Consider the following 18,282-nt stretch of genomic DNA (forward strand, 5'->3'; position numbering starts at 1 on the left):
TTATAATAATACAGTTAAATTAACCACTTTAATAACAGGCACTTTTGCCCCTTCCTGCCCAAGACAATTTTCAGCTTTCAGCGCTGTCACACTTTGAATGACAATAGTGGGGTCATGCAACACAGTACCCAAACTAAATTTGTATCACTTTTTTTCACACAAATAGAGCTTTCTTTTGGTGGTATTTGATCACCTCTGGGGTTTTTATTTTTTATTAAACAAAAAAAGTCCAAAATTTTTGAAAAAAATAAGTTTCTTCTTTTTGTCATAAAATTTATTTTTCTCCTTCACTGACGGGCACGGATGAGGCAGCACTGATGAGTTGGCACTGATAAGGTTGCACTGATGGGCACTGATGAGGAGGCACTGATATATAGAATAGATGGGCACTGATATGCAGCACTGTTGAGCACCAATAGGAGGCATTGATTTGCAGCACTGATGGGCACTGACAGGTGGCACTGATGCACACTAATAGATGGCATTGATTGGCACTGTGATGGGCACTGATTGGCACTGTGGTGGGCTCTCATTGGCACTGACTGGCAGCTGATGGGCACTGATTGGCAGCTGATGGGCACATCTGATGGGGGCTGTGCTGATAAGCAATGTGCTGATCATCAACACAGACACCCCCTCTGACAGGGAGAGCTTCCGATCGGCTCTCCCTGTCAGTGCAAACCGAGAAATTATGTTTACTGGACCTTCCTGGTTCAAGTGATGATCAGCTGTGATTGGTCACAGCTGATCATGTGGTAAGAAGCCTCTGTCAGAGGCTCCTTACTACGATCGGAGATGCAGTGTGTCAAACTGACACACAGCACCTGCGAATGCCACGCTGCCTGCACCGCCAGCATTTTAGCCTGATGGACGTCATATGACGCCCAGGTCAGGATAACAGAACCACCGCCCGGCCGTCAATCTGCTATAGGCCGGGCGGGAAGTGGTTAAAGCTGAAATCTGGGATATTGTGTAAATATACAGGTGCATCTGAAAAAAAAATTATATCATCAAAAAGTAAATTTATTTCAGTAATTCAATTCAAAAAGTAGAACTCATATTATATAGATTCGTTAAACACAAAGAGTGGTATATTTCAAGCATTTCTTTCTTTTAATTTTGATGATTATGGCCTACAGCTAGTGAAAACCTCAGACAACTCAGACAATTCGAATATGTGAAAAAGTTCAATATTGTAGGAGTTTTACTTTATTTACTAAAGCTAGAAATGGCAAAATTAGTCACAATTGTGCATAGAAACCAATCCGCTTCTAACCTCAGCTTTTTCAATTAAGCTTTGGCAATAAAACCTGGAAGCTGATTGGTTTCTATGCAGAATTGTGACTAATTTTGCCCTCTCTAGTAAAAAAAAAACATGGTGTCACACTCTAATCAGCTAACTTACTCAAAAAACACCTTTAAAGGTTTCCTGAACCTTTAAATGATCTCTCAGCCTGGTTCAGTAGGTTACACAATCATGGGGGAAGACACAAGGAGGGTAAGTCAGAAAAGATCATTGCTAAACAAGCTGACTGTCCACAGAGTTCTGTATCCAAGCATATTAATAGAAAGTTTATTGGAAGGAAAAAGTGTGGTAGAAAAAGGTGCACAAGCAACAGGGATAACCACAACATTGAGAGGATTGTGAAGCAAAGGCCATTCAAGAATTTGGGGGAGATTCACAAGGAGTAGATTAGGGCTGGTGTCAGTGCTTCAAGAGCCACCACACACATGGGCTACAACTGTCGCATTTCTTGTATCAAGGTACTCTTGAACCAGAAGACAACATCAGAAGCGCCTTACCTGGGCTAAGTGGTCCAAAGTCCTCCTTAGTAAATTTTGCATTTAATTTGGAATACTAGGTCCCAGAGTCTGGAGGAACAGTGGAGAGGCACAGAACCCAACTTGCATGAAGTCCAGTGTGAAGTTTCCACAGTCAGTGATGATTTGGGGAGCCATGTCATCTGCTGGTGTTGGTCCACTGTGTTTTATCAAGTCAATGCAGTCCTCTACCAGGAAATTCTAGAGAACGTCATGCTTCTCCCTGCCGACCAGCATAATGGAGATGCTGATTTAATTTTCCAGCAGGATTTGGCACCTGCCCACACTGCTAAAAGTATCAATACCTTGTTTGATGATCATGGTATCACAGTGCTTGATTGGCCGGCAAACTCGTCTAACCCCATAGAGAATCTGTGGGGTATTGTCAAGATGAAGACCTGGGCTTCCATAACTCCTCAGCAGTGCCACAGGCTGATCGCCTCCATGCCAAGCCGCATTGATGCAGTAATTTATGCAAAAGGAACCCAGAAAGTATTGAGTGCATACCAGTGGCATAACTAGAACCCTCAGGGCCCCCAATGCAAGAATTCATGGAGGGCCCCCCTAACGTGCGGACAAAGCTCTTTTCCCTGAGCCCGGTGGCAGAACACCAAGGCCCAGTCACATATGGGTGGTTGCATATAAAGGAACCGATTTCTCCATTTCCCCCTGCTTCTCCTCCTCTCCCACCCACAGGCATTCAGCGGCTGCAGGAGGAAAATGGAGAGATCGGTTCCTCTATGTCAGTGTTTCTCAATCTTTTTCCAGTCAGGGCACCCTTGAAGTATACCCCTACGTGAATGGGGCTGCACTCCAACCCCCCCTGCAATTGTGTGCATTGCATGCAGTTGCAGCATAGTGATGATGCATTTAAGGGGTTAAAACAGGTGGTCAGTAGGCAACATATTGCCTCTCTACAGGCTGTCAAATGCCTCTGAAAAGCGATCTGAGCATGAATTCGCTTTTCGGAGGAACAGCATTTTACATAAAATGTGGATACATACATGTAAACACACACAGATATATAAACACACACACACATAATATGCACACATATACATATATATAAATGCACATATACACACACATATAAACCAGTGGCAGCTGAAAAACGTAAAAATTCTGAAAAAAAACATCAATTGCGGCCACTGTGCAAATCAATTGCAGCCACTGTACCATCAAACACCACCACTGTGCAATAAAATGTCACCACTATGCCCATCAAATGCTGCCACTGTGCCCATCAAACTCTGCCGCTGTGCCCATCAAATGCCACCAGTGTGCCCATCAAATGCTGACAGTGTACCCATCAAACGCTGACAGTGTACCCATCAAACGCTGCCACTGTGCATCAAATGCTGCCACTGTTCCATCAAATGCTACCACTGTGCCCATCAAATGCTGCCACTGTGCCCATTGAATGCTGCCACTGCCCATTAAATGCTGCCAGTGTGCCATCAAATTCTGCCACTGTGAATCCCCACAGCCTGCTCGCAATCTGCCTGGCACTTACCCTGTCTTGGTGGGGCAGCGGGTGATGGCTACGAGCGGAGTCCTCCATGCGTCTCCTGCCATCCTCATCTCCCGTCCTCTCCTGCTGATAGGCGTCCAATAGCTGCACCTATCGTTTCAGCCAATCAGGTGACAGGTAATAGACCCACACACCAGATTGGTGGAGAGGCAGTTCAGTATTAGGAAAGTGAATATTAATTTGCTTTTCTAACACATCTGGGTGGACTGTGAGCGTCAAGCATGGCACTCGCAGTTCACCTATTTTGAAGCCTATTAGAGCCTATGGCTCTAATAAGGTGTTTCAAAAACACCCCCGCCCCCCACTGCTGTAATTCAGGCAGGGCCGTCTTTAATATTGATTGGACCCTGGGTAAAAATTTTCTTAGGGCCCCCCCCCCCCCCATGCAATTTTGCTTTCTCCACTTTCTCTGAGACATACAATAAATAGCAGCTAGACTTAAAATCAGTTTACTGTATCAGATCAGGCAGCGGATGCGATTGGTTGCCAGAGGTTACAGCATATCATTACTGCTTACTGACTGGTTGCTAGAGGTTACAGCACTCCTTAAGGCTCACTGATTAGTTGCTAGAGGTTACAGCACATTTCTGCTTGTTGATTGGCTGCTAGAGATTACTGTACAGTAATACTGCTCACTGGTTGCGATAGGTTACAGCACATCTTCTCCTCACTGCAAGGGGGCATGATATACCTATGAATGCTGCCTTTATTTACATATCAGTGCCGTTGGCCTTAGCTATTTACATATGCATGTGACTGCAATTTACATATGAAAGCCAGTATTTACATGTAAACACAGGGTCTGCAGGTGAGTCATCTGTACACAACAATAGGGCAGAGCTGGGCAGCATTAGTAGCAGCACAGGACTAAAACTTGAAGGGACAAGGGAATGTAAACTGGGATAGTTGGCAAGTATGAGGCAGCTGCTTTGGGCCCCACAACAATGACAGGGCCCTGGGCAGCTGCCCCTTTTGCCCTGCCTTAAAGACGGCCTTGAATTCAGGTGCCCCAAAAGGGACTGGACACCTAAATATGGGGGTGGCAGCTGTGGCCATGGATAGATTCATGCTATGCTATGCATGAATCTATCCACACTAACTCACATACATGCAAACACACATGCATACATACACATACATATATGAACACACACACACATACATGCATGCACACCCACACACACACATACATGCATGCACACCCACACACACACACATACATGCATGCACACCCACATACACACATACATGCACACACACACATACATGCATGCACATCCACACACATATATGCATGCACACACATGCACACACACACATACATGCACACACATACATGTACACCCACACACACATACATGCACACCCACACATACATACACACACACACACACACACACACATGCGCACACAAACACACACACATACATGCACAACCACACACATGCACACACACATGCATGCACATACACATGCAAACACACTCACACATGCATGCACACACACACACACACACACACACGCACACACACATGCATGCACACACACATGCATGCACACACATATAAACACACATACAGTAGATAGTCTTATTAAAAAAAACGGCAGTCCTTTACCCTCCCTAGCTCTTTCTGCCGGATACTGCACTGTAGGGTGAGACAAAAAGCACACACTGTGCTTTCACTTAGGCTAATGTGAGGAGCTCCCTGCACAGTGCCTATTACAGTTCGGAATCGGCTGATGATCAGGGAGCTCCTCTCAGCTGCTCCTCCTATGGAAGAGTACAGGGGGCCCTCAAGTGCCTCCAGCAGCAAGGGGCCCGGTCGCCATGGCAACCTCGGCGACCCCCTATAATTCCACCACTGGTGCATACTATACTGGTTATGGACATCGTTTTCAGTAAGCCAACATTTCTGTATTAAAAATCCTTTTTTTTTATTGGTCTTTTGGGTTTTCACTAGCTGTAAGCCATAATCATCAAAATTAAAAGAAGGAAATGCTTGAAATCCTCTGCGTGTTATTAATCTATATAATATATGAGTCATGTATTTCTTCCAGATTTGCGCAGCAATTCATCACAAAACATTGCCTCTGTGCAGAAGCTTTCCTGTCAGTGCTGCCCTCCCTCCTTGTGCAGGGTGACTGGTGTTGTATCCGCACCTCCAGCAATCATCTGCAGGCAGCCTGTCCTAGGTTGTAAGTTATGTGCAGCATAGTGATAATATCTCTGCTACTTTTATATGATAATAACAGGGTTTGCAAATGTGTTTGGTACACATAAAGGGGATTTATATCCTCTGTGGCTATTGAGGTATAGACTGTATTTGAATGAATGTTTTGTACCTGGAGTTTAGCTTTAAGCAATGTTATATAGATCTGCTTAACCTGACATTTTGGAAATTCATACGTCATTTAAAGAGACTTTTTCACTTATTCTTAGCCTAAATTATTTGTTATATGAACACTGTCACCTTGCCTATTCAGAACAAAGTGACTGTATCTGTGCAAAAGGCAAAAAGGCCAGCACTCCATTGCTGTTCCTTCCTCCATCATAGCTCTAAAATCCTCAGTGTCTCTTGAGTTGGATGGCACCAATAGGTCACTTCCTCGGTCATGTCACATGGTCACATGCTTTCAATTACCCAGAAGCACCATGTATGTTTTGTTGGCTAAAGCAGCAGTCACTTTGCTTTAATTGGGCAAGATGACCATGTCTATTTAAATAGTTATGTAAAATAAAAGCATCCATAAACACATGGGATAGCACAAAGGAGTTAGTAGCAAATAACACACAGCACACAGTAATTAACTTTAAACACTTTATTGGAATTTATTTTGGCCACGGTGTGATTTATGGGGTAACCTTAATTAGAATAAAAAAAGCTGTTTTTTTAACCGATATATAGCAGTTTTTGGCTAAACCATCAACCATAAACAAAAATAGTCACAATGTCCATCCAGGTATACTGGACGACTAATCCGCCAGTAAATAGGCACCATGATAGGATTTGGATAAAAGAGGGGAGGGTGGGTGGGCGCTGCGGTCTGGTCCATCTGAGGCGGCAGCAGCTGGTTCTATGAGAGCAAAAAGCGAGGGCTGCAGCTGCCCGCCAAATCAGACTAAGCCACCTCCTGTTGCCACGCAGATTCTCTGCTGTAATTGCCAATAGCAACCTGTAAGAGAGGTGGGAGGGGGGAAAAGGAATACCTAGACCTTTGTGCCATCCCATGGGGGTCCCACTGAAGGCTAGGGACCCTGTCATTCTACACATTGTATTTAAGTTTGTATCTATATATTTATTGAGGCAGCCATCTGTACTGAGTCTAATTAATAGCTGTGTATTTTTGTGAGATATTTTTTTTTTTATTGGAAAAAGTACATTTAATTTGTTGTATAGGTATGGGAATGGTGCAGTTCATATTTCAGTGTTGAAAGATGGTGAAGTATGCTCTATGGTGCACTCCCAAAGTCCTCCATCCAGGAGAACAGAAGTAGTGTCCATTTATCACTGAAAATGTGCATACAGAAAACATAGCCCTAGTCTTATGTAGAAATATAAGTGCAATTTGTTTTCCTATTTACTGAAATAAAGTCCCACCTAATAGGCATGTATATGTATTCAGTTATCTTCAAGCCCTTACTAATGTGCATTAATATAGTATGGTATTTTATGAATTTTGCAGCATTGACGAATGTAACTGTTGCTGTAAAATCTGAAAGTATGACTATTTCTACTTGTGTAGTGTGCTGGGACCTGTTGGGAGAGGAGAAATACAAGTACAGTTTGATGGGACTTGTAGCTCTAAAGAGGCAAGCTATACTGTATATCAGTGGGGAGATTGGGACTTAATTCTACAGATAATAGGGATCAGCAGTTAGTGTACTGGTACTTGTAGGTCTACGGAGACAGGACTTATTGTAGTTGCATTTGTCTGTACTGGGTGAACAGTCCACTTTGTCTGTTTTCTGTATGTTGCAATACATACCTCCCAACTTTTGAACTTCAAAATGAGGGACAATCAAAGGAGGAAGTGAGCTGCATGTGGGTGTTGCCAAAGTCTTAACAGAGGGAGGAGCTTAAGGTGTGATTAAATAAAACCAAGCTCTCTCACAATGCCCCCCAGCTCTCACTAATGCCTCCCAGCTCTCTCACCTCTCACATATGGCCCTCCTCACTCTCTGACCAATGCCCCCCCAGCTTTCTCAGCCATGCCCCCCCAGCTCTCTCACCAACACCCCCCAGCTCTCTCACCAATAGCCCCCCCAGCCTTTTCATCAATATCCCCCAGCATTCCAACCAATGCCTCCCTAGCTCTCTCGCCAATGCCCCCCAGCTTTCTCAGCCATGCCCCCCCAGCTCTCACACTAATGTCCCCCCTCCAGCTCTCTCACCAATGCCCCCCCAGCTTTCTCACTAATGCCCCCTTAGTTCTTACCAATGCCCTCCAGCTCTCACCAATGCCCCCCCCCAGCTCTCACCAATGCTTCCCAAGCTCTCTCGCAACAATGCCCCCTGAGCTCTCTCGCAATAATGCCCCACTTCCTCTTACTAGTACCCCTCCAGCTCTCTCACAAATATAGAATGCTATGTATTCCTGTGCTTTTTTTTCTGCACAGTGCCACTGACAGCTCAGACTATCAAAACTGTAGCATGGAGCCGAGGAGGAGTTTCACAGCACTTCACTTCCACTCCCTGAAACACAGTTCTGACATGCGGGTAAAGAAGCCGCTTCCAGAATCGCCAATAAAAAAAACAATGTGGGAAGTGTGGTGCCGGGACCCCGGGTACCCACAAGCAAATGTGGGGCATATGCCCTGGGTGCCTTGCACTAACACACAGAAGCTTCTGTGTGACAAGCTGGAAAGTAAAGGGCTGCAGAACTCTGAAAAGAGCAGCAGTTTCTGAGACGCAAGAAGAGGCAGGAATCGGGAACCAAAGGCCTGGAGGTGGCCTGCAAAGTATGTCATCAGTTGCTAGGCCGCTGGCAACCAAGGACTACATTGGGGGGGGGGGGGGGGGCAGAGATTGTCGGCAAGCTCTTTTGTGAAGGAAAAAGTAAACAATATTCTGCTCCAGATGAATGTAATATACAAAAGGACTTGGTGGTCTGGGTGCTAACCCTGACTCACATTTGTAGCAATAGAGACAGTTAAGAATTCGGCTGCACACCACTACTGGGCCAAGTTTATTGAAGACTGTACAAGTGATTGCCATCAGGACACAGACAATGAATACAGGTTGACATTTTTCACACAGACAATATGCTTCCTCAAAAGCTCTGCCATGAATTCTCACTTAGTACTGTGTGTGAGAGCACACAGTGCACCCATTGAGGATACCGCTACTGAGTGGTGCCTCACTGGGTTCGGGGACATACCTGAAATCTTGGGACGATCCTGTGGAATCCGGGATGGTTGGGAGGTATGGGAATAGTGTGGAAGTACACTGTATATGTAGTGGATTTAGTTATACCTACTGTATAGTCTATACCAGTGACTATAATATATATTCAGTCTGGACTGAGTCAAATGTATCAAAGACTAAAAGACTATAGTTTTATATATACAGTGCCTTGCGAAAGTATTCGGCCCCCTTGAACTATTCAACCTTTTGCCACATTTCAGGCTTCAAACATAAAGATATAAAATTAAAATTTTTTGTGAAGAATAACCAACAAGTGGGACACAATTGTGAAGTGGAACGAAATCTATTGGATTTTTGAAACTTTTTTAACTAATAAAAAAATGAAAAGTGGGGCGTGCAAAATTATTTGGCCCCCTTGCGTTAATACTTTGTAGAGCCACCTTTTGCTGCGATTACAGCTGCAAGTCGCTTGGGGTATGTCTCTATCAGTTTTGCACATCGAGAGACTGAAATTCTTGCCCATTCTTCCTTGCAAAACAGCTCGAGCTCAGTGAGTGAATACTTTCGCAAGGCACTGTATAGTTTCTTACAGAAAATGTCATTGCTGAAAAACTATGGGAACAAACTCCATCTTGTAGCCCATAAATGCAAAATGAATTTGCAACGAGATCCTTCTGATCATTTAAGTTATATTTAGTCTTTCTATTCATACCAGTGATGACCCCTATCTCTATTGTTCATATCCAGGGCAACATATTCGACCCTGATCACAAGGCTGTGAAATACAAATCTTTAAAAATACGTGACATCTTTAATAATTCACATGTTCACAGTGTAATTGCAATTTTAATGCACCATTGTGAAGTAAACTCTAAATACAAAGGTTGCTTCTACCTGTTAAAACTTTTGGTAAGTTAGGAAATTTTCTTATATTTTTTGCTAAGCCACCAACCCACCCCCATGAGTCAAACTCCAAGCAGAGTTTGTCCACAATGAATTTTATAGTAGAAGTGCACATAGTATGAAAATTTGATCTTCTGAAAGTGTGGTTATTATGATTTCTTCCTTCTGTCCTAGTTTATTTAAACAAGGAATCTATAGTAGAACTACCTGTGATCGTCAACTCTTTCTTCATTCTCTTGAGCCTAAATTCAGAGCTTCTGCAGTTTTCAAAGTACACACCTGGTGGCGCAATAGTACTCCATTCTTCACAGTTTGACAAGGCATAGTACAGTATTTTGCCCATGAAATTGAAAAACACAGATGAGGCAGCTGCCTTATTTTTACAAACCTTCCAGCTTTTTACCACCTCCTAATAATGTTCTAAAGTAACATTTCATGTTGTCATGCTAAATCATTATTTCATTTAGCACAACACATACACTGCAGGTAAAGCCGCAGCCTGACAGCAGCTGTCATTTGAGCCTCATCAAAGCCTACAAACACTCATCTATTGTTGGAAACGATTGTTTGTGGCGATCAGACGGTTGTATGCCTTTATCTATTATCTATGACCAGATGTTGCCAATCCTCCATAAACATCTGTGGTGCCAAAATCTTGCAGCAGAACCTTTTTTCCCTTTTGCTAATAAACCTTAGAGCATTGCCTATTTGCTATTGTTCATTGCAATCATTTTTGGTTTGACCTTGGTCAAAAAAGCAATAACTGCTTTTAATAATGCTTTTTTTTTAAATCTTAAGTAATAAATGGTTTATACTTACCTGCTTTGTGCAATGTATTGCACAGAGCAGCCCTAAACCTTCTCATCTGCTGTCCCTCGCCAGCATCTGGGCTCCTGCTCTTATGTCTGCACATAACGCAGACATGCGTTCTCGCTGCTGAGATAGGCTGTGTGTTTCTATAGACACAGAAAAGCACGGGTCAGCCCTGCTCCCTCCTCACCGGATTTGATTGACAGCAGCAGGTGCCAATAGCTCCTGCTGCTATCAGCAAAGCCCATGAGACTAGAAAAAGAAGGAAGACTTGCAACCAGTTACAGTGATGATAAATGTCTCAGGTAAGTGTTAGGGAGGGCGAGGGGTGAAAAGCCATTATCTTAATGCAGAGAACACATTAGGGTAAAAAAAACAAACCTTTAGGCTCATGCACACTGGATGTTTTGCTCTCTCTTCTAGACGTTATTCCTCCTGGCAGTGGTGTTTTTGCAGAAAAAACACTTCATACTTTTACTTTTAAACGTGTGTAATGCATTTAGGCGCATCCTGCGCTTGGCATTAATTAATTTCAGTGGCCAGAATAATAATTTATTCTGGCCACTGAAATTAATTAATGCTCAAGCGCTAAACTAGCGATAATGTGTGTTTAGAGCTATTTACAAGCATTTACTTGCATCGTGCGTTTTTTTTTTGGACAAAACATCGCTGCTCCTAGACACACTGGCAGTGGTTTTCTTTTCTGCCTCTAAACTCTTCTTCTTGTACATGTACTTGAACTATCAGGTACTAAAGGGGTTGTGACAACATATTAACAAATTCTGGATGGACCCTCTGCACACTGCTACATCTTTTCTCTGTACAGTATATGCAGTAAAGCATGCTTATTATAGTCACTGTGGAACATAAGGGGTTAATTCTCTGCATTGTGTAAAAAAGGCTGTTTGATCCTGTCTTCTCTGATACTCCCCTTCTTCCAGAGTCCCCAGTCTATCTGCTGATAGAACAGAGCCTTAGGAACATGCTGTACGTGCTCAGTTTGGTGTGTATAGCTAGAGAGCCTCATAAGACAGTCAGCTGAGAATGAAAACTCCTCCTACAAGCTTTAACCAGACACAGAGAGAAGACACAATACTGCTCTAACTGCTGATGAGAAAAGGTATTTAGAAGTTTATATTTACTAAAATAATTGCATTTCTATGTTTTGTGTACTGTGGGAGACCAGATATAGTGAATACAGTGTTCTGCGTTTAGTAACACTTTAATCTGTATTATTTGACCAAGTAGACCTTTACTACATCTTCCTTCATTAAGGTGGTTCTAAAGGCAGAAGTTTTTTTTTTTTTACCTTAAAGCGGAATTCCACCCATTTGAAAGTCAGCAGCTACAAAAAGTGTACTGACTTTTAATAATCAGACACTCACCTGTCCCACGGTCCAGTGATGCGGGTGCACAAAGCCCCTCTCCTCTCCAAGGTGCCAGCAATCTAACTGTGGGCACCCGGCTGTGGCTTCACAGTTGGGCGCGCACTGCACATGCACGAGCCATGCTGCACGCTGTGATTGGCCGGGCAATCTTCTGCCACCTGTGATGCATCCCAGAAGATTGCAGGGAGGGAGGGGGGAGTGGTGATCTTCCTTCCGGAGCCACGGCACCAGGGGAGGAAGTGGAAGCTGGGTGCCTCTAAAAGCAGGTTACCTGTTACCCCCCCCCCCCCAAAAAAAATTACATGCCATATGTGGCATGTCAGGGGGGTCACCAACACTTAAAGCGGAAGTTCCATTTTTGGGTGGAACTCCGCTTTAATGCATCCTCTGCATTAAGGTAAAAAACCTTCTGTGTGCAGCTCTCCCTTCAGCCCCCCACTTATATTTACCTGAGCCTGATCTTGATCCAGCACTATGCCTGAGAGCAGCATCCGTCTCCGCTCTATCCCTCCTCACAGGACAGATTGATAGCAGTGGAAGCCATTGGCTCCTGCTGCTGTCAATCAAATACTATGATGAGGGAGTGGGGGGCAGGGCCAAGCCTGCAGGTGTGCCACCATAGGAAGGTTTCCTATGGAGGCACACCAAGAAGAGAAGGAACCAAGAGCGCTGTCGGGGAACCCCAGAAGAGGAGGATCAGGGCTGCTTTGTGTAAAAACATCACACAGAACAGATAAGTATAACGTTTATTTTTTCATTATTTTTTTAAATGCTACCCTTTAAAATCACTTTAAGTATTTTAAAAAAAAAAAGCAGAGAGCAGGCTCCACCCCCTTCAGTCAAACTTGCATTATTTAATCAGAAGACTGGAGCAAGAAGGTGATTAAACAGAGACCGCAAAGAGAATACATCAAAACTGCAGCAGACAGGATCTGGGGCAGCTGTGCATAGCAACCGATCAACTTCTATCTTTTATTTTCAAAGCTGAACAGTGGCGGCCCGTGCATTGTGGGAGCATGGGCGCCGCCCCCCCATCCATGCACCCAGCCCCTTTCAGAATGCATGGTTTCTTGTGGCGGGGGCGGGAGGGGGTGGTACTTTTTGAAGCACCTGATTAGAGCCTGAGACTCTAATAGGCTTAAAAATAGAGTGGGCTCAGGGCGCAGAGAATGCGCCCTGATTCCACCCAATTGTGTGACAATAGCAAATAAATTTTCGCTATTTTCACACTAACCTTCCTCCCCACCATTCAGGAGGCAGGGTGTTAGACCTGTTTCCTGATTGGCCAAAGCACCAGGCTACCCTATTGGATGGGCACAATGGCTGCATATAATGGGCACAGAGGCTGCATATGATGGGCACAGTGGCTGCATATGATGGCACAGTGGTTGCATTTGATGGGCACAGTGGCTGCATTTGCTGGGCAGAGTGAGGCTGCATTTGATCGGCAGAGTGAGGCTGCATTTGATGGGCAGAGTGAGGCTGCATTTGATGGGCAGAGTGAGGCTGCATATGATGGGCACAGTGGTTGCATATGATGGGCACAGTGGTTGCATATGATGGGCACAGTGGCTGCATATGATGGCACAGTGGCTGCATTTGCTGTGCAAAGTGGCTGCATTTGATAGGGACACAGGCTGCAATTGATGTTTTTTTAAAGTATTTTTCAGAATTTTTCAGTTTGTTTTGAGCACCAGCCACCACTGAAGCTGAATGGAACATTTTAAAGTTAGAAAAAGATTGTCTGCCATGCACAGCTGCTCCAGATTCTGTCTGCTCCAGTTTTGATAAATTTCACAATTCTCTAGCTGGTTAATACCATCTTGAAACCAGTACATACCTTGAGGGAGTCGAGAGAACATGTCAATTCACTTGCAATAGAAGACAGCTAAGAAATTCTGGCCACAGATGTGATTTTTTTAGGAGCACTGGTTACCTCGATCGTTGGATTCCTCTTTACCTTATTCTGAGTGGCTTTAAGCAGAGCAGTCCTTAAACTGACACTGTTACAACCAGGATTTAAGCTTGATTTGCAAAGACATTACATTTCCAAGAGAGTAACAAATAAAGTTAGCAGATAATAAATAAGTTTGAAAAGTTTGAACCAATGGATAAAACTTTAATACGTAAATTAAAAGACATTTTTCAAACTTACAGCTTAAGAAAGAGGTGCAATCAATATTGCAGAATGAGAATTCCATTCTAAGCAACATTAGTTCCTAATGACAGAACTGCATGGTCAGGCACATTACAGATGCAGTGTACCCGCCTAACTCAAATACTTTTATATGCAGAGATAATCAATGCTTACCTTTTCCCCTCTCTCTTTTGAAACCTCACGTTCGTCTTCCTTGTCACACTTATTTCCCAGGAGAACTACATCCACTTCTTCCCCAGCTTTCTGAATCACAAAAGCAAATTGTAAAGATGCAGCGACTTTGGGAATGGATAGATTCTGCAAAGCACTACAGCTCCCATCCATTGTAGATGACAGTCTTACACCCAAAATCCCTGGCATTTTGTATGGCGGTAATATGAGGGCTGACACTTTTCTGCATTTCCATTCAGAATTCATTTAGTCTAACAATAGTGAACCAGTTACAGGCTTTCAACTCTTGCCAGAGACGATTACTGGGAATGGCAAATAGAATATAGTACTACGGAGACGGAGAGATAAACACACAAGTAAAGCATGTCACCGGGAAATACTTAAAAAAAAAAAAAGGCTAAAGTACATTTAAATCCAAGTATGAACAGAGATGTCAGTATTTTCTTTCATGTATGTACTGTATGAATAGAAAAGAATGTACATGTCAACATACTTTATTAAAGCTGAACTCCGGGCCAAAATAACAATATAAAAAGAATAGCCCAGTAAAAGACAAAAGAACAAAACCATCTATTGCCACCATATTCACATTTAAGCCAAAGAATTCACCTGCAGTACTCTTTTCTGCCACTAGATGTCATCAGTCTGATGGGCAGCATTATTCAGCCCTCTTACAGCCCGCTACTTGTACTGCTACTTGTGAGCACAGGTCCCCCTGGGCCCACCTAGCTTGTGACTGAACAGTCAAAAGAGAAGTAGTACAGTGATAAGCTCATCTACCTCTTAGCCCTTGTATACACGGTCGGAGATTCCGACGGAATGTGTCCGATCAGACCGTTTTGTCGGATATTCCGACTGTGTGTGGTCTACATCGGACTGTTTCCGTCTGAGTTTTCCAACTTGTTGGTAAAATTTTCCGACAAAATGCTCCGATCGGACATACTCCGATCATGTGTAGAGAATTCCGATCGGACAAAGTGCCACGCATGCTCAGATCAAATTCCTACACCAAAGCTATTGGCTACTAGCGTGAACGTAGTCCCGTCATAACGAAATAACGTAATCACGTCGGATTTTTTTCCCGACAACTTTGTCCGACCGTGTGTATGCAACAGTTTCGGACAAAATCCGATGGATTTGGTTGTCGGAATCTCTGACCGTGCGTACAAGGGCTAACTCTGCTTTCTCCTCCTGTCAGCATGCTCCTTGTCATCAGCAATTAAACTGATTTGCTACTTGTACTGCTATAGTTCAATGTTAAATATATTGCTAGTAATAACGTATGTACACTATATTACAAAAAGTATTGGGACACCTGCCTTTACAAGCACATGAACTTTAATGGGATCCCAGTCTTAGTCTTTAGTGTTCAATATTGAGTTGGCCCACCCTTTGCAACTATAAGAGCTTCAACTCTTCTGGGAAGGCTGTGCACAAGGTTTAGGAGTGTGTTTATGGGAATCTTTAACCATTCTTCCAAAAGCACATTTGTAAGGTCAGGCACTGATGTGGACGAGAAGGCCTGACTTGCAGTCTCCGGACTAGTTCATCTCAAAGGTGTTCTATCAGCTTGAGGTCAGGACTCTGTGCAGGCTAGTCAAGTTCCTCCACTCCAAACTCACTCATCCATGTCTTTATGGACCTTGCTTTGTGCATGGGTTCAAATCATTTGGTGAAGTGGGGGGGGGGGGGGTTATGATGTGGGGTTGTTTTTCAGGGGTTGGACTTGGCCCCTTAGTTTCAGTGAAGGGAACTCTGAAGGCATCAGCCTACCAAGACAGGGGTAAGTCATGAGAGGGCCAATTATTAGAGCTGCAGAGCTGGAGTTGTGCCTCTGTGTGTCTGTGTAAATCCAGGAAGTGAACAGGCAGCAGCTTCAGCTGCCCACAGTTAAATTGGATGCAGCCAGACTCAGTGGAGGGAGATTTCTGCAGAATATTTGGCAAGTACCGAGTCACAGTATATATAAAATTATATGCAAAATGGTTGGAGGGAAGGCAAATGGCAAAGATGTTTTTATTCCAAATTATATGAGCAGAGTGCAGTTCCTCTTGAAGTTTTACTCTGAAAAGATCAGTGAGGAGGGCTCTTAGAGCTGATTGGAGGGAAAGGACACACCCCCATGCACACAGCACACAGAAACAGAGCTGAGGCTGTCAATCAGCCAGAGCTCCCTCCCCGTCACCATTTTCTCTTGGTGTCAGGAAAACTTGTCATAAGTGATCCATGTTGATAGCAGAGGAATGAAGCAGCAGACAGAAATTAAACGTTATGCTCCTAATTGATACAAGAACATACTATAGAGAGATATGCTTTGTTCATATTTCATGTTTGAGGTTTATAACCACTTTAAGTTTTAAATGAATCTGTCAGTCATTTTAAGTTGTAAAAGGAAAATTCCTGTCTAAGATTATGGACGTTTGCCAGAAAATCCTCTCTGTTTCTCCTAAACTGATTTCAATTTGTTTCTAAGGCCGCGTACACACGGGCGGACTGTTCGCCCAACTTAGTTTGTCAAACAATCCGACAAACAGTCCGCTCAAAATTTGCATGAGCGGACTTGACCACACACGATGAACGAACAGTCCGCTGAAAGCGTGCGCGATGACGTGAACGGCACGTACGATGGGACTAGAAAAACGACGTCCAATACACTGCAATGCAACCTTCGGCGTGTAAATCCTTTCTGAGCATGCGCGAAACTTAGTTTGACGAACAAGCCTACACACGAGCGGACTGTCCGCTCAAACCAAGTTTCAGCGGACTGTCTTACGGGAATTCCGAAAAACTTTGTTCGTCAGACTGTCCGCTGAAACTGTCCGCTGAAGCCCACACACGAGCGGACTGTCCGCTGAAACACTGTTCAGCGGACAAAGTTGGGCGAACAGTCCGCCCGTGTGTACGCGGCCTAAGGGGTGACTTCTTTAACTTCAGTCCAAAGCCTAATCAACTGACATCCCTGTCTTAGTAAAGCATCCTGATGATGCTTGCAATTTTTACTTTTAAAAGTTTCAAACGTGTCTCAGGTTTGGTTTAAAGTAGTACTAAACACATTTTTTTTTTCAAGAAATACATTCTATTAAAACAATGCAGCAGCCCCCATACATTTTTGGTTTAGATGTGTGGAGAAGCACTTGCATTCAGGGGCGGACTGACAACTCATGGGGCCCCTGGGCAATAGCAGATTATGGGGCCCCCGGGCAATAGGATATTATGGGGCCCCCGGGCAATAGGAGATTATGGGGCCCCCAGGCAATAGATTATGGGGACACACAGTATACACACACACACACATACATACAGTACATACAGTATACACACACAGTATACACACACAGAATCCACATATACACACACCGAAAAGGTACTGGAAAGGCGGGCAGCTGCAGCTATTCTCTTGAGATTGTTTTTAAAAACACAGATTTTTACATACTGTCCCTGGTTTTATTGAGGCTGGCAACTCTGATGGGGCCCCTTAGTGGCATGGGGCCCTCGGGCAGTGCCCGAATGGTCAGTCCGCCCCTGCTTGCATTATAAATCACTGGCATCAGGTCACAGGGGAAGGTGCACCCTGTACAGGACAGTGCAGGCACAGAGACGAGAGGGAGCAGTTTTCAGCCCTAGGCTTTGATGCTATATGCTGCTGTGGATGCATGCAGTGTAGGGAGAGGGGCCAGCCAACCAGCTGGAAGGACATGCAGAGGTAGCTCCATGGGTCCCCATAAGGGAACAGAACCACTTGAAACCCAGAACCTATAAGGAGAGGATTTCTATAGAGGAAAATCAAAGAAATCACACACTTGCAAAGAAAGACACACAGCATACATGTTACACACTCAGGGCCAGGTTTACATTTATAGGGTTTAATAACACTTTAATAAGAGGAATAGGGGGAAGGGAGGATGAAAAAGTATAAGGCAGCAAAGCTAAGGAGTGTGACACATTGGGGGTGATTTACGAAAGGCAAATCCCCTTTGCACTGAATGTGCACTTGGAAGTGCAGACGCTCTTATGCTGCGTACACACGACTGGACTTTTCAGCAGACTAGGTCCACCAGTCTTCCCGACGGACTTTCGGCAGAGGTCTGACGGACTTTCCAAACGAATGGACTTGGCCACACACGAACAGACTAA

At 44.0% G+C, this 18,282-nt stretch overlaps 1 protein-coding gene across 2 annotated transcripts in view; it reads right to left on the reverse strand.

The window, feature by feature from the left end:
- Positions 1-18,282, reverse strand: part of LOC143997165 (ras-related protein Rab-10-like) — a 74,528-nt gene that overhangs the window by 4,204 nt on the left and 52,042 nt on the right. Inside the window, exon 4 of one of the 2 annotated variants that reach the window (XM_077492624.1) lies at positions 14,131-14,220. The exons of the other annotated variant lie outside the window; for it this stretch is intronic. Coding sequence (XP_077348750.1) covers positions 14,131-14,220 — 90 coding nt within the window. The remainder of the gene's footprint in view (positions 1-14,130; positions 14,221-18,282) is intronic. 2 annotated transcript variants of the gene reach the window in all.

The sequence above is a fragment of the Lithobates pipiens genome, unplaced genomic scaffold (assembly GCF_037356315.1).
Source record: "Lithobates pipiens isolate NorthernLeopardFrog02 unplaced genomic scaffold, aLitPip1_a1.2 Scaffold_19, whole genome shotgun sequence".
Taxonomy (NCBI): Eukaryota; Metazoa; Chordata; class Amphibia; order Anura; family Ranidae; genus Lithobates; species Lithobates pipiens.